A 27,485-nucleotide genomic window follows, 5' to 3' on the forward strand; every position below is an offset into this window, starting at 1 on the left:
TTCTGCCAAAGGCTTGATGCTTTATTTTTGACACAGTAAGCTCTTAAAGCTCTTACAATGTCATCAGCCTTTATTATATCTCTCTACTCTTCATTTTTTCAAATCACTAAATAGCTGTATTTATCCTTTTGAATGTGGTGATTTGGCATTGGCTGTCAGCAGCCTGGGTGTAGTTAAGCAAAACCCTAAATCATAGTGAGGAGCCCTTCCTAAAGGGATGGTGAAGTTTGGGAATACAGTCAGTGCTCATTAGTTTTGATCCTTTTGTGCAGGGACTCATCCTCAGCAGTAGCTGTAGCCATCACAGTTTACACTGTGGCAGAGCACAAGCAATTCTTTATACCCTGAGATGGGCATGTCTATAATCTAGCATTGGTGGAACTAAGAAAGCAGAAGGCCTCATCCAGCTGTATATTTAGGTTTGAAATTACACGTGTAGGTGAAAAAAAAAAAATCTCTGTCTCCCAAGAGTGCTTTTAGAACTGGTTATTAGAGGCAATTGGTTCCTTATGTTGTCTTTCCACTAACTCTGGAGTCCCTGTGTCCCATTAAATGTGGTGTGTGGAGAGTTTAGTTCAAGCATGGCTCAAAGAAAAAGGCCATGAAGGCATACAGCAGAGGGAAAAGTAAAAGGTAGTTGCAAAGCAGTTCCAAAAGCAGTTCCCAGGCTTGATTTCTATAAACAATTAGGCTCTCTCATGCATCACTTTATAAACAATAAGGTTCTCAGACAGTCTTCCCATAACAAGCAAAACATCCTCTCTGGGAAAAGATGGCACCCTGGGAACAGATATGGAAGTTTTGGGAACCTTTCATATCACAGTGGGAACACTGGTTCTGTTATTAATAAACAATCACAGGTATTGTAAAACAAAAGGAGTGGTCAGAGTTTTCTCTGTTAGCCTATCGTGAGCTTGGATTTTGTAATATGCATGAAGTTCATTAACACTATTATTTAAACTGGCTGATCGATCAATAAATTGGAGTTTGATGCATCAATCGGATGGTCGTCTCCCCTTCACTTCAATAGTGGTGCTGCCATCACGTGTTGCAGGCTGCAGGATTTGTGCTAAAACCACAGCACAGGGCTGGGACCTGCCCCCCGTGACTGCTCATGGCCTGTCCCCAGCTCCCTTTGAGCTTGCTGACTTCTTGCAGCCTTTGTCTAAGGGCTGAGTGATTTTTACCTTCACTGCTTTACTTTTTGCCTAGGTCTGTACTGTATCTGTAATTAATGGTAGCAATAATAAATCATTATTCTGTGTGGAGGGTGCTGCTGTGGCCCTAGAATAAAAGCACTGCACGGGGGAGCACAGGGTTGGGATGGAAGTGGATGCATTGAAAGCTAAGGCATGGGATGATAGGGAAGGCTCCAGGACTCTAAGCAGGGACTAGGCATCAAGGTCAGCTGCAGGTCATTAAAGGGACACAACACTGGGATCTGGTAAAATCACATCGTGAATAACAAGAAAGCAAAAAAACCCCATACACAGCAGGTGTAAAACTTTCCATATCTAGTGAAATTGGATGGGAAATAGAGTTGCTAAACAATGGAAAAAGAACAATGTATATAGCATGTTTACCATCCTAAAAATAACCCCCTGTGCTTCCTAGAGAGAGGAGAAAGAAATTATTGCTGTCAGTTTTATGTGTCTGTAGTGGATTGTCTTTGTGTGGATGCCATGCACCTACCAAAGCCTTTTATCACTCCCCTCCACAACTGCAGAGGGAAGGGAAAATATAACAAAGGATTCATGGGTTGAGGTAAACACAGAGAGAGATCTGAGAAAATACTGTGGAGGGCAAAAGCAGTCTAGAATTAGAGATAATAATTGTTACTAAGAAAATCAGAGAAGAACAATGAGAAGTAAAATAAGACCTTAAAAGTACCTCTCTCCCCACTTCTGCCTTCTTCCCAGCTCTACCTTCTCTCCCCCAGTGGTGCAGGGAGACAGGGAATGGGGGTTACAGTCTGCTCAGTTCACCACAGGTTATTTCTGCCACTGGGCAGGGAGAGGAGTCCTTCTCCTGATCCAGTGTGGGGACTCTCCACAGGAGACAGTCCTCCATGAGTTTTTCCAGCATCAGTCAATCCCACAGGCAACAGATCTCTGCGTAATGCTGCAGTGTGGGTCACTGTTCCATGGGATGCTGTCCTCCAAGGACAGGCTGCTCCACCATGGGGACCCCGCAGAGAAACAAGTCCTGCAAAGACACCTGCTCCAGCGTGGGCTCCTCTCTCCACAGGTCCCTGCCAGGAGCCTGCTCCAGCACAGGCCTCCCATGGGGTCACAGCCTCCTCTTAAACATGCACCCGCTCTGGTGTGGGTCTCCTCCAAGGGCTGCAGGTGGATCTCTGCATCCCCATGTCCTCCATGGGCTGCAGGGGAATCAGCTGTGGTGCCTGGAGCATCTCCTGCCTCTCCTTCTGCACTCACCTTGGAGTCTGCAGAGCTGTTCCTCTCACATATTCTCACTCCACTCTTCTCTGACCAAAATTACATCTGAGACATAACTTTTTCTCTCTTCTCCTTAAATATGTTACCGCAGGGGTGTTTGCACCATTTCTGTTTGGCCCAACCTTGGCCAGCAGCACATCTGTCTTGGAGCCATCTGGGATTGGCACTGCCAGACACTGAGGAAGCTTCTGGCAGCTTCTTATAGAAGCCAGCCCTGTACCCCCTAGTGCTACCAAAGCTTGGCCATGCAAACCCAGTGCAGTATCTTGCATCAAAGAACTCAGGGTGCTGCAACTCACGTCAGTGTTGTCCTCTCCACGCTGAAGCCATCAGCCTTAGGATCCCCAGGGCAGTGGAAGGGTGAGCGTGAAACCAGGGAAAGAGTCAGACACTAGAAAGTTATTTTATGTGTCATTTTTGCCTGCACGGTATTTGAGCTGCAGTCATTAGTATGGAACTAAACTTCTAATAAATCTTGGATTAAAGGAGGAAAAAAAAAAAAAGACTTCTTTTAAGATATGTTTTTGCCTATAGTAAAAGTGTAACATCTTGTTTGGAGTTCAAGCAAAATACATTGTAACTTAGTTGCAACAAACTGCTAATTAGCCTTTCATAAATAAAAGCATGACATTTTCTACTCTCATTAATTAAGGCAAAGTCTTTCTGAATCTGAAGGTATCTGGATTGCAGTGATCTCTAGTTGTGATCATAAGTTTTAAGATGAACAAAATCCATTGAAGCATCTTTAGGTATGGTAATTGTGCATTTCTTGAGGATCTTTGATTTCCCGCATAAGCTTTGCAATCTTGCAATTCATTGATTGTATTCAATTAATGTCTTTGGCTTGGTTAATTCAAGGAGCAATTTTCTAGTGCCCAGGTGGTTCTTATCTATGCTGTTTTAGCTTCTGCTTAGATTTGTACAAACATAGCAACATTTACAGGTCTGTGAACTCTTGGTTTTCTGGCAGGGAATTTAAGCATAGATCACTAGTTGTTGTCACAGTGGTCACTGATGCCTCAGTTTTGGCAACTACCACTTCAGTGTGTTAATCTTTTTCCGAAACTTTTTTTTTCTCCAAAGAATTCCTTTTTTTTCTTCATTTAACCTTCATGTCAGTGTTAGGGTTCTTTCAGTAGTGGTTGTGTTATCATCACAGTCTTCTGCTGATTAGTCTTTTTTTCCTTTCTGCCTCTCTAAACAAAAAGATGATCTAGGTATGGGTTAGTGCCCCTTAGCCATTGAGATTTTGTTGCATTTCATTTTGAAAAGCATCAGGAAATAAAACACTGAAGGACCTGTTTGCCCAAGACAGTACTGTATGTACACAATTCTCTGCTCCAATTCACCAAAGTAACAATGAAAATTTTAATGATGAATCAAGTACAGAAAAATAATTGTTGTCACCTGTATCTCCCCCGTTATTTTCTCTTTTAGATGATGTTCTTTCTAATGCTTGCATTTCTTAATGGGGTCTCTGTGGCTGACTGCAGATGTTGTATGCCCACTGTCTTTGCACTGCTCCGTGAGCTCTCTCCATGTACTCACCACTTCCATCTTCTTTATTCTTCTTCCTGGAGTGAGAATAACTGGTTTAAAAATAAGAGTCAAGGAATAGCTTAGGTCTTTTAGCTGTGTTCTGTACTCTACTGAATCTTCCAATGCCTCCTCCATGATCAAATTGTCTTTTCTTTTTTTTTTCTTTTCTTTTTTTTCTTTCTTTGTTTCTCTACTGATGAGTCCTTGGACTTGAAGGTTTTTTAACTCCTAACCCAGTACCCCCAATAAATGAGTTCACTGTTACTTATACTACAGTCAGTGCAGTAGACAACATTTTGATTTTTTTCATTTATGTCCAGATTAAAAATTAATAGGTTTGCATTTATCAAACTGCATGCTCATTAATTTTATTCTGTAGCATTGCCCACTGATCTTATGAATAATGCCTGTGTAGCAGCAGCCCTGTGATTATCATCTTTGTCTCTGCACTATGCTTTTCTTTGTAAATTCTTGCAAGATATGAAATCCATTGCAATTCTCAGATTGTTCCTCAAGCATCCATTGTTTCTTTTTGTAGCTGTATTTGTTTCATTATAGGAAGTTCCTTGTATTCTATTGATTAAATTTATCTCTGAGAGCTACAGAGTTCCTACTGCAAGTTTCTTTTCTATTATTTTTATATGCTTTATTTCAGTGTTATGAGGACATTTTTGATTCACCAGTCTCGACTGTATAATTGTTTCTGTGCAAACTCCATTTCTTTCAACTTTTTTCTATTCTTTTTATTCAAGCATTTTGGCCAGGCTTCTAGACAGAGAGCAGTTGTCTGTCAACACACATCCTTTTAAAACATTAAGACTCCTTTCACATCCAGAGATAATTCATCATTTTTCTTGGCCTTTATGTTCCTATCACTCACATACTTCACTTTTGCAGAGGTTGATACTTCTCACATTTCCACTATAGAGTTTTATAGCTCATTTTCCCTGCTTTAGTCAACTGGAAATTATAAAACAGTAGGTGTTTCAAAACACCTCTTATCCTTAGGAGGGAGTGGGTGATAGAGCCATACATCATGCTGAGGGTGGATGGACTTCAGCACTGTGTGACAGACACTCAGAATGAGAGGAAGAAGAGAGAATGAAGGGAATGAAGGAAGCTGGAAGTATGTATTTTATGAGGGGATGTGAGTTCTGTCACTCTTGAGAAATGAAGGGAATCGACATGCAGAATGGAGTGGAAGAGGATCAGGATGAGGGGCAGTTGTTTCTGGAGGGTGATACATGTTTTCCCTGCTGTGCTCAACCCACACTGAACTGAATCATTGTCACTGTGAACTAAGAACCATACTATGAACCTGAGAGTAGGTACTAAGAGTGATTGCTATCACTAACCCAGAAACCAAGGAATCTATTCCTTTTATAAAGCAGAACTGATCAGGTCCCAGGTTTGTTGTTTTTCTGCCCTAAGATCCAGTGCCTGAGATTTAACTACATTTTGATTCAGTGAATCCATCAGGCTTTCGATGCTCATCACCTTCACTGTGATTCATTTCATGTCTACATGAGCAAGCTTAAGCAGTTCTCATTTCTGTGCTTGGGCTGTGGGGGAACAACTCATCTGCTGGGTGGACACTGGCCAAGGCTGTGCAAGCTGAACAGGGTCTAGAAAACTGCTAGGCATGATGCAGGGAATTGTAGAATGTAAAAAGCTATGAGAGTCTGCCAAAAGTTACAGACAGCACCGTGGGGAATACCTGAACCTCAGAGGTGATTAAGGCAGAGTTATATGAGAAACAGCCAAAGTCCACAAGTAATTGCACTGGTGCATTAGAGGCCACTAGGGCCTTGGAAGGCCATTAGCACCCAGATAGCCTGGTAAGGAACACCATGAAAAATAGATTAATGATGATCTCACTTATTCTGCCTTAATGGGTCAGGTGCTGGAAAGTCTCATAATCCATTTCAGTCCTTACCAGCCCTACATGGGGTGTTATTCATTAGTGTTTTTGTTTGACTCAGAAGCATAGTTTAGAGGAGAGCCTCCTGATCCTTCCCAATTCCCATCATTTAAAGTGAGCAGAGCTCACAGGGTTTTAACTGGATTCCTTTCCTATGAAACTAAATCAAGGTTGGGCTGCAGAAAGGCTCTCTGGCTTCTAAGGGGAACTCAGTTATTGCAACCAGAGTACAACTAGCAGGAGGCAAGACCCACTGCTGTGGGCAGCACTGCCATCCTAAACAGAAGCAGTGTGGATACTGGGTCCATGGTACTGAGATACTGGGACCATTTTGGGATGTGCTGCTTGCTAATGAAGATCTGCAAAGGTGTTGTCCTTCTCCTTGTGCTCCTGGGAGGGCCTGTTCATCTGTAGTGCCCTTGGAAAGCTGTGTTAGCTGCCAGTAGGTGCCACCTGCCATACCAGCGAGTGTCTCCCCAACACTGTGAGCCACGTCTGTTGTTTGCTTGTTAGATGCCTGCTACCCCACATAGGGTTAAATGTAAGGCTCCATTCAGTCCCCAAATACTCAGCCATATTCACTGGCTTTGGGAAGGAGAGCTTGGTGCAGTGCTCACATGGTCTGCGAGTTCTCATTCATTCATAGTTTTCCTTAATCAAGTTTCTTTGTCTCTCTACATACAATAAAAGGAGCATTATTGTGACATTTTACCCTCTTACGGGAAGAGATACCATGTGAAAATTCAGTCTTTAGCCCCATGTGTTCCACAAGAAGAAACCTCATTAAGTATCCTCACAAAGAAGTGTGTAATATCTCAGAACCTCAGCCTGTGGTTTCCAACAGCTTTAACAATAAGCTCCAAGTAGTGACAGAAAGCATGTGCTGAACTGAAGAGGCAGCTTAGAAAATGATGTGTTGTAAGAAAACCTGAGTTGGTTTGGAAACTAAAAGAGAAACATAATTACCATTGTTACCACTGAAGAGGCATATTCCAGGTATGCATTATAAAATCATCTTGCTGATGTCTTAGCTGTACAGAATCCTCATCAAAACAATGAGCGAAATATTATTCTTTTGCTTTTCTACATCTGAAAAAAAAGGTCCAATTTCTAAATTCTAAGTTTCTTGGTAGTCTTTTCCTGGAAGATAACTTTTGGGACTTTCTGGCATTTGTTGGTTTTTTGTTGGATTTTTTTTTCCTTTAGAATCTTAAAAAAGCAATAGGGAAGAAACCTCCAGCAATCACTAGGGTGCACCTTTATAACTATTAAAATTTAATTTTACTGAAAACTTCATACCAGATTTTTCTAGACGTAATCAAATGTGTGATTTTTTTTTCCAGAAAACTGGAAGCATCTCATGATAGATTTTTATATTATGCAGTGGTTCTTATGGAAATTTCAATGAGATTTCAGTGATAAGCTAAAATGCCAAAGATAATTGAACTGTAAAAATAAAAATACTGAGACAACTATATCTCATCATAATTTTTCTAGTTTCAGTTGCAAACAAATATGTCAAATTTAAAACATAAAAATAAAATAGTAGTGTACATTTATTGAGTTAATGATTTTATCATAATCTCCAAATGTTGACTTAGCATGGAGCCTGATCTCGGGCTCTGGAGCTGCAGGATGTAGCCTTTGTGTATTCTCTGGAAAATCAAAAAGTCCTTGAGGCTGGATCTTCTAACATAGATAAAAAGAACTGAATACTTATTGTTAGGAGCATAGCATTTTGCAAATGGTTTTGGTAGCAAGCAATGGTGTAAAAGAGTCAATACTAAAATAAGTGAAGTTAATGCAGAATTAAATAAGCTTAATCAGTAATAATTGCAATCTGTTGTTACAGTTTTTATATCTTTACTACATGTTCACAAACTATTATTTTACTATATACTAAAAAGGTGTAACCTTTTCACCATTTTCAAGCAAATTAGTTTACTTATTTTTGTGATGTTTTTTGTTTATACATATTTTCTTTTAAATTACATTTCTCAAAATATTTTTGAAGACTGAGACTTCTGCTCATCATTTCTTTAGCATTACTTATGTCTATCTTGTGTAGCAATGGATTGGATTTTTCATTGTGTTGTCATAGCCAGTGCCATTAACATGATCACTATTCTATGTCTCTGATTTTTATGGAGCAGTAGCTACTACGAATCTATTTTGCAATTTACATTTGCTATCTCAAAACGTTGTGTAAGAAAGTGGATTGACATTTCAGAACATTACTCTAACATGAAGTAGGATTATTAGGCTTATTTTATAGCTAGAAAATTGGGACCCAAAGATGGTTGAGCTATATCTAGGTGTGGTGATTCACCAGCTGAGCTGTCCTCCACATTACATAGGTACCCTGAATTGGGACTGGGGCTGAAGCCCATTCATCACTGAGTACTGAGAGCAGCTCAGGGGCCCTCGGCATAAGAAGCACATGGATCTGTCAGAGCAGCTCCAGAGGAGGGCCATGAGGATGACCAGGGCTGGAGCCCTTCTGCTGTGAAGAGAATTTGGGTTACTCAGCCTGGAGAAGGCTCAGGGTAAATTTATGGCACCTTTCAAGTACAGAAAGAGGCCAAGAAAAGCTGGAGAGGGACTTTGTGAAAAGGTACATAGTGAGGGGACAAGGGGTAGTGGCTTTAAACTGAATGAGAGTAGGTTTTATATTAAACATTAGGAAAAGGTTCTTCACTATGACTACGGTGAGACATTGGAGCAGTTTGACCAAAGAAGTTGTGGATGCCCCATTCCTGGGAGTGTTTTAAGGCCCTAAGCAACCTGATTTAATGGAAGGTGTCTGTTCCTGGCAGGGGCACTGGAACTAAATAGTCTTTAGTAATTCACACCCTTCACATCCAAACTATCCTGTGATTCTGTGTCTCAGATAAAAGTCCTAGAGCATATTTTTCATATTATCATTTGGTGATACTAAAATGTACTGGCTGCAGACATTTGTTGAAGAACCTAAAGAGTTTACTAAACAATAGTGTTCCAAAATGGTTAAACGCATCTTTATTTTATGGGTTTTTTTGTTGTTAAGAGCTAAGATTCAGACAGATGAATGCAGCTTTTCCATTATGGATTTAATATGTCACTTCTTCCTTCTGGTGTATTTAGCATTTTTTCACTGCGCTGATTAAAATCTGATTTAGATGATAATTATGCTGGTTTTATCATTCAAACACTCAAAATTGATTTTTAAATCTTTAGGTGGCTTGAACTAGACTTTTATTTCTTAACGGATTTAAAAGTCTGCTTACAGTATGTCCTTCTGTCATGTTGTCTGTGAATGCTAAATCACTGCAAAATTAGTAGATTTCCAGTTTTAAAACCAAATCCACCCTTTCTTCATAGGAGGAAGAACTAAGGAAAAGTGGAGAAGCCAAATACGCCCACTTGAGTGATGAGCTCCACGTATTAATTGAAGTGTTTGCTCCACCTGGGGAGGCGTATTCTCGTATGAGTCATGCCTTGGAAGAAATAAAAAAATTCCTGGTTCCTGTAAGTCACTTATTACATTCTTCTTGGCAGGTTATGGTTTTGTTGCATTGAGTTTGTTCTTTTTTTTTGACTAAGGAAAAAACACCTTCACTGCATTCTGTTGAACTTTTGTCTTTCATCCTTTTGTCACAGGGAGATGCCAAACAGGCCATTAAGTGTCACAGTTGATGCCCTGATATTTTTTTCTAGCTGTCTTATTATTTCCATTTATCAGTGTTTTTTGCTTTCCTTTCTTTTGTGGAGGAACTGGTAGATTAGTTTTGTTTTCTGATTGCAGACATTAGTCATTTGTATGAGAGTGCACTTTCAGGATTTTTGAATATTTAAGTCTGTAAAAACATTTTACTACATGTAAAAATTTACCTAAATATCTTGCTAATGAATTAATGAATTTCTTGTGCAGCAAACAGGATGAGCAAAACATTCCTAAGACATTTCTGTTCACCTTATGACTCAAACCACAGTTTGGCAATCGTCCATCATCTAGGAGAGTGCAGAAATGTACTCTAAAGGTGTGAACCTTTTCAGTTTGATTTATACTAAATATAACTCTTTCTGAAATATTTACCTTCATGTCTATTGATTTTCCTCAAATTCTCTAAAAATTATTTTTTCCACATTAATAAGTGCATTCCGTGCTATTTTCGTACTTAAATTTGTCTTAGCATCGAAGCGTAAGCATACTAAATATTAAGTGAAGTAGTACTAGAATTACATGAGTTGTTTTCTGAGATCGGTCCTGAGAGTTCTTAGTGCTCTAAAAATGTTCAGAACTTACATGCCTTAAAAAGAACATTATGAGAGTTTGTTTCTATTTTTTTAATGAAAAAATTATGTGTATGTTCAGATCTCTTGATAATAATGGAGGGATTCAAAGAGTGCCTTTTTTAATGAGTAAAAGGAGGCCAAGATAAGAGATATTTAGGTAATGTCTATGAATACTTGCATGGCAGAATTTCAATGCCTTTTTTGCTGTAGGCTTCTTGATGCAGGAAAAGGGGAATATGTTACAAGTAAAATATTGAAGTAGACTATTTAAATGTTAATTTTTTAAGAGCAAATACACATTTTTTTAAGAACACTAAGTAGCTTAAGATTGTTAAAAATAAATATTTGGATATTTCTTTTAAATAAAAAAGTTTGCTGGCATCAAGTGCCCAGAAATGAGCTACATTTTAAACAAGTTAAATCTGTCTTTCTGATTTTTCCTTCCGATTTCCTTATGCTTCCAGTTTGGGAACACTAGTAATAAAATATCATTTAGAATTCTTTGAAATAACTGTAAGACAAGAAAACATTTTCACGATTTCTGAGTTTTTGTTGAACATAAAACACAAGGGACAAATAAGGTCAATATTGTAATGCTGGCAGCATGTCTTGGAATGACATTTTGACTGCAAGCTAATGGTGAAGATCTGCCAAGCCGTTACACTGGAAGAAAATTTGTCATTAAGTAACATATTCCTGAAAAGTCTGGTGTGTTATAGCTTAAAATGATAACAGCACCAATTACAAAATTTACCCATCTTTGTCATTTGGATAATGCTATTTCCAGTTGTTCATGACTTTCCAAAACTTCAGATTGTTTCTGTAAAAGGTTTCTGTTTAAAGTTACCTTCTTGTGTCCTTTTCATTCTGGAAAAGAGATCCTGCATTCTAGCATGGTGCAATGAAAATGGCATCTGGATTTTTAACATCCATCATGTGTTCTGTTCAGCCTGGGTGAATGAGAAAGACAGAACTGTGTGTTTTCAGAGTAGTATTAAAATCTGTGGTAATATGCAGCATCTGTACAAGCATATATTGTGGATGGCACTTTATTTATTTGGAAAGATTGTATTTGTTTTCCAGCACAAGTATAATAGCTACACTGGAGGAAATATAAAAACAGATTCTTTATTATGAGATTTTGAACATGGTTGACAGCGGCAGGAAATAGACCCTGTCATAGAAGGCCACCAAATTTGTCAGGCATGATTTGCCCTTAGTGAAGCTGAGTTACCTGTCACCATTCATCTCCTCATTTCACATCTTTGCAAAATTTCCAGGAGGATTTGTTTCCATGATCTTTCTGACCTGAGGTGAGGCTGAAAGAGCTGTAGTTTCCTGTGTCTTCCTTGTTTCTCTTTTTTAAGTGGGGGTTCCTTTTCCCCTTTTCCAGTCAGTGGGAGCTTCAGTGGACTGACATGACTTCTCACATACGATGGGCAGTGGCTTAGCCCTTGCTCAGCCCGTTCCCTCAGCACGAGCAGGGGCAGCTCACCAGGTCCCCTGGACTTGTGCACCTTCGTGTCCCTGGGATATCCTCCAGCCTGATCCTCTCCTATAGTGGGCAATTTCTCATTCCCCCAGTCCCCACCTTTGCCTTCTGTGACCTGGGCAGTGTGGCTGGAGCACTTGTCTGTGAAGACCAAGGCAAGGAAGTCATTGATGACCTCAACCTTCTCCCTGTCCTGGGTAGCCAGGTCCCCAGGTTTGCTCCAGAGAGGGCCCACATTTTCCCTAGTCTTCCCTTTAGCACTGACGTACTTTCCCTGTTGCCCTAGCCAATTTTAATTCTGTCAGGGCTTCTGTGAGCTTTCCTAACAAGATACCTGGCTGCTTGGGCAATTTCTGCACTCCTTCCAGGCTGCCTGTTCCTGCACCCACCCTCTGCTGGCTTCCTTTTTGAGTTTATCCAGGAGCTCCCTGTTCATCCATGTAAGCCTCCTGTCATTTTTGCCTGACTTTCTCTTCAGTGTGATGCTCATTCCTTGGCAGAGGTGATCCTTGAGCATTAACCAGCCTTTTTGTGCCCCTCTTCCCTCCAGGGAATCATAATCACTCCAAACAAGTAAAAACTGTACTTTATGACTTGTTTATTAGTTTTATCCCCTCTGCTTCATTTCAGATTTACAAAGCAATTATTAACTGACTGGCTGTAACATGTTTCAAGGGTTTTTCACTCAGAAAGATTGCACTAGATAATTTCCTTTTTGTTCCCTATTTGCAGCATCTCTTGAGTTTGTTTTATGATGTTTTGTTGTTTATAAGACTTAATTTATTGCAGCAATGAATATTGGGATTGCATGACAAGGATAAAACAGTAGAATATAACAGTTTTATTTGTACCAAATCAAGGATGCAATAAAGTATTCAAATGAGTTTTACATTGCTTATGAATTTTCTGAAGATTACATGAAATATTGCCCTCAGAAATTACACTGATCATGTCAGTGAAATGGAATAATGTTTTTATACCTTCTTCAGAAGTTTTAATGAGACTGAATTTTAAGATAAATGCCCAGAAACCATAATAAGAGAAAAGGAGATAAATGTAGGGCAATATTGAGAAAAAAAAAAAAAAGAACATTTATTAACTGAAGCAGTTTTCATGAACAACTACTTTTGATTTAAATGTGATTACTTCTTTTTTACCTTCAACCTCAATAACAGGTATCCATATTTTTAGTAAGGAAGATTTTGCCTCCAGGCCAGAGTTAGAAACTGCAGTCTGTCCCACAAGTTAACACATTCCATAGCTGCAGCTCGGTCTCAGTTGGTGCTTTGGGATCCTTCCAGCAGGCATTTCAGTGCATGACTGAATCCCAGTGTCTGCAGCTCTTGGCAGCTGCCACGCTTCCAAAGCCAAGCTGCTTCCTTTGCTGTCTGCAGCTTCCATTTTGCAAATGGTTTGAGGTCTGTGTGGGTGCTGCCAGCAGGACGTTGCTAACTGGTTGATAACATTTATTCTGTAAGTGACTGCTAGTTCTTTGGTAGGTTTTATGCAAAATTAAGTCTTTGTGGGGTGTCATATCCAATTACTAGCTAGATACTGTGCTCCATTTTGGGCTGATGTTTACTTAGTAGGAACATTTGCATATAATTGAAATATGAAAAATCAAAATAGCCATGATTAAGGAGGTAGGATTAATCTCAGAGTCTTGAAAAACAACTGTCTGCTCCAATATTTTTCTGTCAACCTAATAAAAATGAAATCAAGAATGTGTTTCCAAAGTCAAGGTTTTATATTAACAATCCCATTTGGAACTGATGCTAACATATTGGAAATTATCCAGTATTATCTATGTGGAAAACACAAACAATAGGGATACCTGGGAGGAGGACACGTTTTTTAGATTCACCTTTGTGGCCAACAGATTTGATAAAATCCATAGGTATCTGACAGCCAAGTCCTTCTGATCCTGGACTGCCAGGGACCTATGGCTGGTGTAAGATCTCAGTGCCTCAGAGTGGGATGCAGGGTCAGCAAACTAGAAGGGGAGACTGAGGAGCAGAGGGAGGGGAGGAGAGCCTAGAAGCTTTTCAGGCTTTAAAATCTGCTGGTTTTTAAAGGTTTATGGCTATTAAATGCAGTCAAGTTTTTTCACTATTACTGACCAATGAGATTCGACATCACTCCTGTTATATAGAATTGTATAATATTGATTTAAATCCAAACATACAAATACATTTTCTGAACAAGCTCTTAATTCCCATGTCGTAAGGAGCTATACTGTTCCTTAGGAGTTCTGTGCTTTCGAACACAGGCAAAATCTTTTTTCTGATTCTTTTATCCCTTTAAGCAAAGCATTTTTATTTGACATGGTTAGCATCCCTTGGGAGAATGAGAGCAGCAGATACTGATCATCCATTTTACGTGTGAGTGCTCTGTAATAGGGAGCTATTATGTAGAGGGCAGATTGCAGCTGCAGTGACATGACCACTCTAAAAAGATTGTTTACAACTTGTGGTCAGATGATCAGAAATTGAACCAATTACCACTTTAAAAACTGTTGTCCAATATATTTGCATACATTATCCTAGCCACTTGTGTCTGCTTTAAATTGAGGCTTATTGGCACCACTCAAGGGCTGGGAATAAACACATGGCCATGTAATGCAGTCCAGTTGATGGGCAGTGTCTGGTGATCATCTGCCTGTGCAGTATTCTCTGGGTGGTTTTATCAGTTCAGATCAGATTCTGTTATTAGAAATCACTGTGGTGAGGCAACAGGTGAATGCAGAGATTTATGTTGTTTTTAATTCAGGCTACAATGTCTTCCAGACTTGCTTGTAAGTGCCAAAATATCTTACTGGCTGTTTATATTCCATCTTTTTATCTCACCTTGCTCTATACTATTGATTAAAAGAATTTTCTTACCAATCATTTAAGGATATTATCTGTTCTCATTGATCCAGCTAATTAAAGTGAAAAATCACTAAGGAAGAAAAGCCTTTCAGTGAAATCAAAGTTTACTAATTTCACACTGGAAGTTATTTATGCCAGAGCTATTTATGAAAAAATCTGAGATCCATGGGAAATTGAAAACCAACTTTGAGGCCAGTTCGTTTTAGTGAGAGCAATTAAAACATCTTGAAGTAGGGTTTAGTTCCTTGAAGGTCTTTCTCTGTCTAATACTGTAATTTCTAATAATTTCTAAACAGAAATTATTTTACCTCAAACATATATTTACTGTATATGTAGGAACTCCTATCTAGTACAGACCAAAGTTACAAATAATCTGTGCACAGCACATGTAACAATTCTGTCAGTTTTAGGTATATGACATTTATTTTGCACTTTTTTTATTAGCCATCTGAATTACTTCTGTACTACAGTATAATATGTTATCTTTATTTACATACTATTTCATACTCAATGGTTTTGTAATCTTATGTTTGTTTCTAAATAAACTGTACTGTGGGTGGGAGGATGCCAGTCTTTTTTTTCCTCTTTCAAAGAACCTCAACAGGCAAAACATTTCCCTAAATATGATGCTGAGCAGCAGCAGAGCTGCATCTCTAAAATTCATCTTTTATGCCTGTCAAATTAAATAATTTACACTTGCACATTCTTCAAAATTCCTTGCAATAATAAATAATTAGTACAGTAATTATTTTAAAACTGTGCTAAGGAAAAATTTTAGCAGCTGTTTTAGCTGTGCTGGGTTCTGTTTTTCCCAGCGTGCAACATCTCTGGCAATTTCACACACAAGTTTTGATAATCAAGGAAATAAAATTCAGAGATTCTGTCAAGGCCTAAAATGTCATAGCACTTTAGCTCTTCACAGCCTTTTTTCCTAAACATTGCTTAACAAATCAAATTATTATCAATACATTCAAACATCAATGTACTCAAGAGAGTCATCATAACTTGTGGACTATGGTTCTTGACTTTTCACAGATGCTGAAGTTTTTCCTAATAATGAATACTGGCTGATTGAGCAGCACTTGTGTTGTTTAAAACTCTTATTTTACACTTCATGAAAATAATCCTAAATCTTCCCCTGAAAGTGAATGTTTAGGGGTGGAGATGTACACCAAAAATGTTTCAATTTTTCAGCTAAAAATTAAACTCCATTATTTTTCAACGGACTGATTTTTTTAATATAATTATTGATTTACAGTATAGACTACTGGTTCTTTCTGCTGTAAAGCTATAAAATGGATAGCAATACAAATTTAATCAATAATTAATCAAATGTCTTCTTATTTTTGTCATGAAGAGTTGGTCATGTGTTGACATGCCAGAGTAAGTGTCTTTTTCCTAGGCTTAGCTCCCAGCTGTTTCAAAGCAATTCAGATACTTTGCCACATCTTGGATGGTTTAAGGGTTGATACTCCCACTATGAGTGGATTAAGACTTCTTCAGATATTCCCAGATTTATTCAGTCTGTGAAAGCAAATCCTTGGTGATCTCTTTCTGACACACAGAGGAATCAATGTAAGGGGCTCAGCCTGGCTGTCTCAGCTTTCAGATGAAGCAGAGACATGAATCTGAGCAGGGACTTCACTCTGACCATAAAACTGAGCATGCTGCTGACATGTGGCTGTGGTTTAAAGAGATCCTTGCAACTTGCTTGGTGAGTCCATATTCATCAGCAGTTCTAGGCTTGTTTTGCTCCTTCCTTTTCTTAGGGCAGGTTTTTCTCCAGTGGCAGATCAGAAGAAATTATTTCGGTGCAGATGATAAAATTAATGCAGAAAAATTTGAATCCCACAGTATTGCTTCTGGTTTCTTAATTGCTGGTTTGTAATATGTAGCAACAAATTTGCTGTGGTATTGCACATTAGACTGTTCACCTTAGCAAGACAACCAGACCCTCCTACACATGTGGCATTTCATTTAAATCTCTGTATGTGGGTACAAATTTGGTCAATCAACTCAACAACAAAGGTTGTTTGTTTGACCCAGTGAAGAGTCTGCAGCTTTATGATTTGAAAATAAAATTCCATGTAGTTCTGTATAAAAGTAGGCATGGAAAGTATTTATAAAATAATTGATTTGCCTGCAAGGAATTACTTTGTAATCATGATGAGAAAAAATGTGCAAGATGTTATTAAGTGTTCCCATCACATATATTACTATCTTTTTTCCCCACCAGACATCAATATGAGGAAAAAAAAGGATGATATCTGGTAAAAAAAAATAAGACAGAAAGCTAGGAGATAAGAGTTACTTATTTTGGCTCTTTCAAGGAATTGGTTATTGGTTTAACCAGGTTACTTTACCTTGCAGGTGACTTATCTCTATGTTTCACATGTATTAGCAAAGTGACAATCAGATTTTTAAGGTTTAATTAATTTATGAAAGTACACTTACATAAGTATAAAGTTTGTGCTATCATTCACATTGAAAACCATACTGCAGATCCTACAGTGTGTTGGGTGTTGTTTTGATTTTTTTTATTTTTAGAAACAAAAGGAAGAAAAAAGGTTTTCGGTGGTATTAGTAAACATTATATATTTTTTTAATGTAGCAAAAGTCAATTCTGAGGATGCTGAGTTCTGATCACTTAGGAAAGCATGAAAGAAAAAGCAAAAATGCAGCTTTTACTTCTCTTCCCTTAGTTCATCAAAGGCTTTCCTTTGAACCTTAGTTAAGCTCAGAAAAACTTAAGATTGCAATGAGTTTGACAGTTCACTTAGGCACTGAGTGATTAAAAAAAAAACCAAACTAAATTCCACTTCCTCTTGTTTGTTTTGAAGCAGTTTTTCAAGAGTTAGTAAGTGCCCTCATCTTCATGCATGGTTAAAATCAGAGGGTGATTTCACACCCTTCCTCGCTCCTATGTCGCTCTGGATTTGTTTCTTTTCTAGCTCCCAGCTTTTATTGCAAAGAAGCAGAGGTAGCTCTGGTTTTCCATGACATAATTGACTATCTTCCTCTCTCATCCTTAGCTTACCTGTTTAGTTTTTCTGTTGTGTTGGGATGGCCAGGAGGGCAGAGAGTAGCTCATCTTGGTAGTCCAGAAGAAGTCCAGCAATGGAATGGATCTTCTGTTGTTTGTGGTTCAGTGTCAGGGCTTTTTCTAGTGCTATATCCACCATTCATCCTGCTTGCATTGATTTGGTGGTTTTTTAATGGCATTTGTAAAAAATCCAGGGCATTTTCTTAAATGATAATAACTAATAAGGAGCTATTTACTTTCAGTATTTTGATGCTTATCAATACTTCAGTTTAAGTATTTTCATAGCATTACTTTGCATTTATCATCACTCCCTTTTTTTTTTTTGCCAGTTTTATTTCTAGTAATAGAGTATAATGAGACCTTTCAGCAATTCTCCTCAATAACCTTTAGATTTTATTGCTTTGAATAATTTAATTGAAATACTATCACTTCACTATTCAAGATTTTTAATAACATTTATAAATATGATGAGCAGACCAGATTTTTTAATCACTCAATAAATTCTTCCCCTCAGAAAACAGAAAATTACAATAATAGTCCAGCTATTTTTAGTATTCTTTCTCCTGTAACCAGGAGAAAATTCCTAATCAGCAAGGTGCTCTGTTTTAGCACTTGACAACTTTGGTCTGGCGGATGAGAATTTTTATCTCCATGGATGGAGGGGTTTGAAAATGAATATCTCATTTGCTGTGTGCCAAGCTATATGAAATAAACTTGTTCAGAAATAATCTGCATGAAGGATAAAAATACATCCATCTGCAGAATGTACTTCTCCAAGACAGTCAGATTTACCTGCATACATTCAGCACATACAAACATGAGGGTTTAGTAAGTAAAGGATATACATTTGTATATATTCCGGATGTTTTGAATGGTTTTAAGTCTCCTGATGGCAAGGAATAATATGAAAAAACTTCATTGACATGAGATTTTTAAAAGAAAAAATAAATTTAAAAATCAAGTTGAGAAGGAAAAATTGGTGGTTGACTATGCAAACAGCTTTCAACATTAAAAAATAAACAAGTTTAGTTTAATATGGTTTTGGTTCGACCTGAGCAATGAAGGGATGGCAAAAAACTTAAAAAAAATGACTATATAAAAATCAGGAAAGATGCAAAAGACAGATTAATGGCAATCAAGTTTATAAAATAAAAATCCCATCTTTAATTGAATAGTTGTGAAGGAAAGATTTGTCAGCAATGCAGTGATAATACAAATGAGTTCAAGGAACATAGTAGAAATAAAAGGAATTGTAAAAATACACAGACTTGAATCCCTGGAGATGGTAGCATTATCAGTCGTTAATGATGCAGAATGTTTAGGCAGGATGTTTCCATAAATATTGATTGTGTAACTGGAAAAATAAAGTGTGGTGTATTTGTATTTTACCAAAATGATGGAATACTTTGCAGTTGCTAGTATCGTAGTGTTAATTTTAGAAAAAAAATGAGGAATGTACAGAAGAGTCATATTGCACTGGGCTAAGAGCAGCAGTGCTGCTTTCTAGTGGCTTGTTTCTCATGCTTTGTGTTTCATGTTTGGACTTTAGTTTTTCAGGTAGGGGGAGCATTCTCAGTCTGGAGCTTTTATAAATACCAGACAGTCACCACTTGCTTCATTGGTGGTTTGGTTTTTTTTGCTTACTTTATGTGGGCATTTGCTCTTCCATCAGGGCATGTACAGTGTCTTCCTCACAGTGTGGATGAGCACTTCCATAAAATTGGGAAGGATTGGCTGTTTTAGGACTACAAAACATCTGTCAGATACAGCTGGAGTGGACTAGTGAGTCAAAAGTTAGTTGTGTTGGAATGACAGGCAGTGGAATAAAAATGTGGCCAGGGAAAGAAAAACTTGCAAAAAATCTGTAGCAGCACGACTGTGCAGTGACTGTGCCATGGCCAGCCTTGCAGGAGTCCTTCACTGGATAGCTGGGAAAGTTTGCAGCTTATGACAAAAATAGAAAAAATAACCTAACCAATACTTTGGTACTGTTATGTTGCGATGAAAAATGAGTCAACAAATCTCATTTCTGGTTCAGTGAGAGTTTGTTGATGAAATTGTGTTAATGACATTAAATTCCATTAAACATCTATCCATATGTATGATATGACAGGGCTTAAACCTTCTTAGTAAGAACATATCTCTAAATATATGTGTCTGTAGCAATTTTCTTAGGGAGGTGATGTGTGAAACTTCTTTGTCTGTCAAACCTGCTTTGTTCATCAAATTTTGAAGATGGAGATTTGCATCTTGATAGTAGATTATTTCATTCCAACACAGCAGGTTCTTTTGGGTGAGACCTACACAGATGGTGTGATAGTTCAACCCTATGGCAAAATCTGTAGCCATTTAGCAGATGAAGAGACTTCTGTGTGGGAGTGGTATCAGAGTACATTCCCAGCCATCAGCCCACTTACACCAGCATACAAAGAATGCTGATAATTAGGATGCATTTTATAACCTGCCTGCCTTCCAAGTTTACACATTTCACTTTGGAAACATCAAGGTGAGAGACAAAACCTTCAGATAAACTGTGTGAAACTGGAGAAGGCTTTTAACAGAAGAGGAGGCATTCCAGAGCTGCCCTTATGACACTGACTGCAAAGGGAAATTGTTATTTGGATTAAAACAGAAGAAAATTCTCATGGGTACATGAGTCTTTTTTGAAAGAAAGAGCATACAAAGCATAATCTTTCTGAAGAGTCATATGATGACTCTGGAGATTAGTGATCAAGTTTGTTCAGAACAGACTGAAGGTTATTATGCAGAAAGAGAAGTGAGGCTGTCCTAAGGCTGTAAGTGGGATGCAGTTGGGAATGCTGGCATAGAATATCACTAGCTAGTAGGGACAGGACCTCATTCAGAGGAGAAAGCTGAGGTAGATGCAGGAGTCAATAAAAGCATGCTTAAGAAGAAGTAACTCATGTTGCACATTTAAATCACTTGAGTACAATTACTGCCTACCTCCTTGCTTGCATTTTCTCTCAGCTGTTTGAAAACTGTTTGATGCATGCTGTTTATTTTTTTACTTCTTACTAAACACAGAAAGACATTTGAGTTCTCTCCTTTTGACATGCTAGAACAAGGTTTGTGTCTGCTGGATGGCAACTCAGCTGCTGTGTTATTTCCATGTTGGCATAACTTGTGAATGACCCAGTGAGTAACAGCTTAGTTACAGCACTGTTGAAAAATCAGTTTTTAGAGCCAGATTGGAGGAAGTGAGAAATTCTTGAATGCAGACAAGCTCAGCAGGATCTGTGGCTATTTCTGATTGAGGTACATACTTAGTGTTTCTGTTTATAATGAATACTTACCACAGAGTTAAGCCTGAGGAGATCAGTGCAAGAAGGAACTGAAAACAATTGAAAATCCTTTGAATTTTTCTTTGATTGTTGATTTACTTCTATAAACACTGTTAAAATACAGAACTAAGACACTAAACAGTAGTTAAACCTGGGCTCTAAGATCCTGATTAGATATGATGAATAGATGGACACTGTCCAAGAGCTGTCAGTGGGACAGCCATGTAAAACATGGGCAAAAGCTGATGTTTTTTCCAACCAATATGGGCTTCAGAAGGTCAGGGAGAACTTTACAGAGGAGAAAAAAAACAAAAGGTCACTTTTAGAGTAAGATTTGATAGCTGTTAGTTGTTTTAATTATTTGCTTTACATCATCACTACTTTTGAGGAAGTGAACAAATAACACCTTGTTCTAAGAACATGTTCCTGAGTTGTTAAAATTTAGTCTTGAGTCCTTGGCCTGTGGGATTTCCTTAGGCGCCAAACACACATGGGCCACTGAGTTAAAACAGACAGAGAAGAGTAACCAGGAGCTGTAAAATAACTGTAGTTACAGTGGGTTTGGGGAACCAGAGCTATTATCTCAGAAGGGCTTAAAAAATTCCCTCAATGTCAAAAAAGGGAATTGCATGCGTAACTTCATGGTAAATCACAGGATGAACAACTGTTGTCCCTTCCCTGTCATTACTCCTGAACTGTTACAAATCAATGAAAGAAACCAATGCTAAATTAAACAAGGATTTTGATCTGATTTTAGATTGAGATTTCTTTTCTGCCTATAAACACATCAGGAAAACAGATTGTGCCTTGGCTGTTGGCTGTTCTTCACTTGTATTTTGCTTTGAAAAGCACTTAATAGATTTATGTGAGTCTGTAAAATGAGCTGAATCCAGAGTAGGAGTTTGCATATCAGACAGAAGGCAGGTGCAGTTAAAGACAGAGGTGATAGAAAGCTCTGAAAAAATATTTGTGCTAGGGAATGGGAATCCTGACAGTCTGCTTGACTCCCACATATTGTGTGGTACAGTGGGTGATATTCATGTCATACAATGGGATGAGTCCCTGATATGATATTGCCTATCTGCACAAGAATGGGTTTTTCCATCTCCATCTGTCTCCCAAACAGTGTGAATATGTTGCAGTATGTTTAAAGAGATCTTTAATTTGGTTAATCAATCTTCACTCAGAGCTCAACTTTTTGCATGGTCAGAAATCATGCTTTCTGCTGGATTGCAAAAGCCAGTTTTGTTTTGTAGTGCAATCATGTATTGCAATATCACTTAAAAAATATTTTTTCTATGTCACATTTCCAACTAACAGCTGAGTCATATCCTTAATATTAAAATCGGAAACAAACAAAATCTGAATGTATCTCATTTTCCAGCCATAATTGAAGGCTGTTTATATGGTATATCAATTAAATCTCAACTTGTACTTCAGCTCTTCAATAATTTCTGGGCTAGAAGTGGTTTTATGTAGCTTAAGGCCAGTGGGAACAGAGAACCTGTGTTAATTTTGTATATATTATGGTATATTATTATAGTGTATGTATTGAGTTTCATATAATGATACATATCTCTGTCCTTACTAGGAAGTACATTGCTATAATACAGTGTGGTGTATTATTCTGTAATGTTGGCCTGTTAGATTTCTTCCAGCTACCCTTGCACCAAGACCACCAATTTTACTTGTGCATCCTGCTCTTAGGTTGTTTGGCTGCTCTGCACAATTGCTCTGATACTGCCTGGCACCCAGAGCTGGTGAGGAAAACTACCTGAATGAGGAGCTGAGGACTTTTATGTATGGAAAAATCAATATTTCCAACCAGTCTGGTTAGAGACTGAGAATCAGGAAGGGAGGAAAATCTCTTCTTGTTACTAAACCTGGCAATTTTCATGCTGTGTACAGGATAAAGCATTATGTAATGCACCTGAAAGGTTTTTCTCTGCTGGCATAAACTGACTGGTGTACTGTCTCTGAGGTATAGCAGGTTTCTTCTGGCTCACAAGTATTTCTAAGGAAAGTAGTTACAAGGATAGGAAAGAATGCATCTACCCAGTATTGGACTGGGGTCAGAAAAGCTTCTTGACCCTTCGGAGTGACTTGCACACATCTTCTTTAGGTATGTGTGGAGCAGGATGGAATAATCTAAGCAGTTCTGTATCCACAGAACTTGCAAAGAGAAAATCAAGAGAGAACTTGTAAACTGAAAGATTCTAAAAATGGAAGTTTGACTCTTTCCTATGAGTCACAATCCATAGAGGCAGTAGTATTTCTCCTAAAACCTGTACTTAATATGTGTTTCAGAAAGATATCAAATCTCACTTCAAGTGCTCCAGATGATCTGGAGTTCATCATCTGCCTACTCTGGTTTAGTTATCTTCACTGGTAGGAAACTTTGTCTGTTTTCCAAGCTGGTGGTTTTTGCTCCTGTATTCAGGATTTAGCTGGTAGTTCTGTGTCTTTCCCACATTAAAAGCACCTCCTCCTCTTTCCAGCTGCTTTTCTCTTTTGGGTCTCCAGAGAGAGAGTGTCAAAGAAATCAGATATTTTCTCAAACATGTTCTTGGGTAAACAGAATATTGTTATTAAGCCTCATTTCCCAAGACCTTCTTTTTTATCTTCCTATTTGGCTGCCCTCTAAAATCTTGAATCCTGACCCTGTTGTCAGAAGAGCCTCATAGATTTGTGACAGTAATCTAGCCCTCAAATTTTTATCACCCACTAGTTTAAAAAGCAGTACAATAAAAAATGATTTGATATAATTGTCCAAATAGTTAGCAAAAATATTTAATATTGTTGAGCCAGAAAGCAATTTCTGAGGTCACTGCTCTGCAATTTTATCTCTCCAAAAAAAAAAAAAAAAAACCCAAAAAAAAAAAAAAAAAAACCAAAAAAAAAAAAAAAAAAAAAAAAAAACAAAAAAAAAAAACCCCCAGAAAAACTATACCACAATACCAGTTTGCAAATCATTCAGTATAGTCCCTGGTGATTTATTGTAGGGTTTAAATCTAGCAATTAACTGATAAAAAAGTTCAGGTGAGGTGCCTGATCTGGACATGATAACATACTGTGGAAATTGTCTCATGTCCCATTCTATTATAGAGGTAAATGTTCCTATCTACAAAAACCTCCATTTTCAGTGCAAATACAGAACACAAGAACGTGAGTTAAATGTGTGTCTCACTGTTTTCTGTATCAATCTTTACAATTTCAACTAGAAACATTCCCCTGGCCTATTTTTTTGGAATAGGATAGAGAATTGAAGGGAGTAATCATACTGTATTTACCATACTGTATTGCCCTTAATTGTACTGATCACTCTCTTTTCACTGATGTATTTTGCTTTCATAATCAGTCACCCACACTCAGGGAGAATACTTGCACATCCTTCTTACTGTCATTTTTACATTGTTTTTGTTTAAAGGATGCATCTAACCAAAATATCCTATTTCTCAATGCCAATTTTTTAATGTCTCTGGCATTTGGGTTATGAGGGTAGCCTGTAGGATGCTCCTCAAGAGCAAATACATCCTGACCTCTTTTAGCAACAGTATGGGGTTTTTGCAGTTACATGTTATGATATCTAGCAGATATCCCCAAGAGAAAGTCAGTCCCATTATACATATTTTTCTTCCTATTTAGTAAGAGCAGAAGGAATATTTTGTTTTCTTTCACAGTTAAAATGGTCTGTGACACATGCACAGCAATACTCCATCCTTTGTGTGAATAAAGCTCTAATTCCTGTTATCCAAGAACCTGATTCTACTCCTGTGAGCATTGTCCTTGCAGTAAATTACTATATTCCTATCTCCTCTTCCCTCTTGAGATGGTGCTTAAAAAAGGGTCTTTTCAACCCTTTTCTGTGGATAGCTTTACACAGCTTGCCAGTTCCTAGGTCCCACCAGTGACTTCTCTCTTAGCTCCTCTAAGATGGAGTTTATCCCATCTGTTGATGAGACCACATATAAAGGAGAAAAGAATGGAGAAAATTAAAACAGCAGAATGGGAAAGTTAAAGAACATCAAGGGGAATAAATAATGAAAATTAAATTAATTTAAATGCTTTTGAATAACAGTGGAAAGATACTATCCATGGTTGCAGCATCTATGAGAAATTTAGATGCCTTGAATTTGTTCTGAAATTTACATTCTCAGGAAAAGGGGCTATTGAGATGAATTAAGAGTACCATAAATATTGATATTATTTTCATTAGGAAAAGTTAATTCCAAAGTGTGTGAAAAAATATGATATTGTTTATTTTTGTATTTTTCATTTTAAATGTGATAGAAGCATTTTTAGGAGGATACATGAAATAACTGGTAAATGGCATGTAAAAATTAGACATTGCCATTAATATATTGATGTGCATGTTCATTATTTCAAAGAGAAATTGTGATTAATTATTACAGCATGCTCACACTTCTGATAAAATATTAATAACTTTAATTTTGCAGAGATTGACAGGCCAGCTAGGGTTGGATTTCCCACTTGAATTTTTTCTCAGTGCAAAGTAGAAAATATCAGATGACTCAGAGAAAAAGATACTAAATTGAATTTTTTATTTCTTTCCACAGATATCAATATTAAATGGCTTTAGAGAACAAGAGATGAACTCTCTTGTGAGTTAGTGTGCCTGACTTTTTCAGGCTGCTGGGACTGCTTCAGCTGGGACTTCTGCTCCTGGGAATGACAGTTTGATTACAAGGCCTTTGTAGAAGTTCACTGGTCGTCTCTGTTGTGTTTTTGTATATATTTATTCTTGCCCAGACCTTCTTTAGGGGTCTTCTACTTCTTAATGAGGTCTTACTACAGTTTTGCAACAGTAATTCTGACTTCTTTGTTGAGTCTGGGGAAAATAGTAAGAAAATTAGGGAATTCTAACCAATACAATGAAGTGTTAAGCTACCTGGTAATATTTGCACTGTGTGAGAAGTTAAACTGGAGAAGAAGGCAAATAACTAAATGTCATTTTTACCTAGGATCATACCAAAACTTTTGTTGCAGTAGGTTAAGTGCAGAGTTCCACTGGATACATATTCCTGCAGTAAGAGTGTTAACAGACTCAGACCGTGGGATTTGCTGCACGGAAATACAAGACTTGCTTTCATTTGGGTTGGATCTTTGCCATGAGCTGTGTCTAGCAGGAAAGGGTTTTGTGTGCATGAATAAGAAATAAGGGTGTGTGTCCATGGGCAGATGTCATAGCACTGATAAACAGCCCAGAAGTGAAGGCTCTTTTACAATAATTTCATCATGCTTTGAAGAGCTCTAACCATGCTCAGAGGAGCAGTCAACATTATAAAGAATAGATCTGCAGATGGAGACAAGATCCACTGCAAGACTTTAGGTATTGTAAGGCTGAGATATTTTAGTGGAGTTGCTGAATATTTTAGTTACTTATTGAATTAAAATCAGAGAAGCAATTTATTTTCTTCAAGGTTAAGTTAGAAAAGATGGAGCTCAATATTGCCATGAAGCATGTATTTTAATAAAAAACACTCATTTTTCTTGTTACTTTAATAGGGTTTTCTTAGGTATATTCTCCTTTTGTAAAATTGCCAGCTAAAATTAAGCATTGTAAGGCCATAAATATAAATTACTGAACAACTGAACAGTCTCTTTTTCAGTTAGAAAGCTTGATTTGGAGATTACATCCTCAGGAAATATCTGAGAGTGCTGCTTATGACATTTCATTGTCATTAAGTTTGTGTCCCTGGAGTTTGGAAAAGATTCTTATTTCCTCCCTCCCTGGAAAGAATTTAGGTACTTTATAGGAAAGCAAATGTAAATCTGTCCCCACATACATGTCCCCCCAAACTCCATCACAGCATATATTAATCCTTTGTAAAAATACTTAGAGCTTGAACTGGCAGAGCCAGACAATGGCATACTAATACATTGACCCAGATTGTAGGACTGCACTTACCAAAGAGATGTAGAAAACATCTTGGTCATGGCTGGTCAGTACAAAATTGTCCTAATTAAATGAATGTTTAAAAATAATATCTCCCTTCATGTACAGGGATGTGTACAGATGTCGGTATTGTAAGATTTTTTATTAGCACTGGGTTATTAGTGAATCAAATTAAGGATTATCTGTTTAACTAGAGTCTGATTAAATATTGAACATTTACTCTGTATAATTTCGTTACTTTCTTCATTGTGATACATGCACATTGCAGTGCATCACATAGTTGGGGATGTTGGGGATTTTCTCTACTGTTTTTCTCCCGACTTCCCATTGCTAGTTCCCAAGCTCTAGAAAAAGCTGGAATTTATACTAACACTTACCTAACTTGCCATTAAGTCTTTTTTTTTTTTTTTTTTAATAAAGCATTCCCCTCTGATATAGTCAGGGGAAAATTATAAGAAATTTATTTTTCACCTATTTTCTTAAATAAATGAAGTTAATGCAGCTGTAACATCTATGTGTCAGAAACTTTGAAACAAAAAAAAAAATCATTCGAAGGAGTATAGATTGTAAAGATGTCTTAAAGCTATATGAGAATCCATTTCTTGGTCAAGGGAGCCTCAAAATACTATTTTCCTCAAGGAAAAGCAAAACTTTAACTTTAGGAAAT

The 27,485-nt window shown here is 37.6% G+C and overlaps 1 protein-coding gene across 6 annotated transcripts in view; it reads left to right on the forward strand.

Moving 5' to 3' along the window:
* KHDRBS2 (KH RNA binding domain containing, signal transduction associated 2) overlaps positions 1-27,485 on the forward strand; it is a 386,175-nt gene that overhangs the window by 150,526 nt on the left and 208,164 nt on the right. For all 6 annotated transcript variants that reach the window (XM_058021284.1, XM_058021282.1, XM_058021283.1 and 3 more), the window contains exon 4: positions 9,280-9,426. In XM_058021284.1, the coding sequence (XP_057877267.1) occupies positions 9,280-9,426 (147 nt within the window). The remainder of the gene's footprint in view (positions 1-9,279; positions 9,427-27,485) is intronic.

This window comes from Melospiza georgiana, chromosome 3 (genome assembly GCF_028018845.1).
Source record: "Melospiza georgiana isolate bMelGeo1 chromosome 3, bMelGeo1.pri, whole genome shotgun sequence".
Classification (NCBI taxonomy): Eukaryota; Metazoa; Chordata; class Aves; order Passeriformes; family Passerellidae; genus Melospiza; species Melospiza georgiana.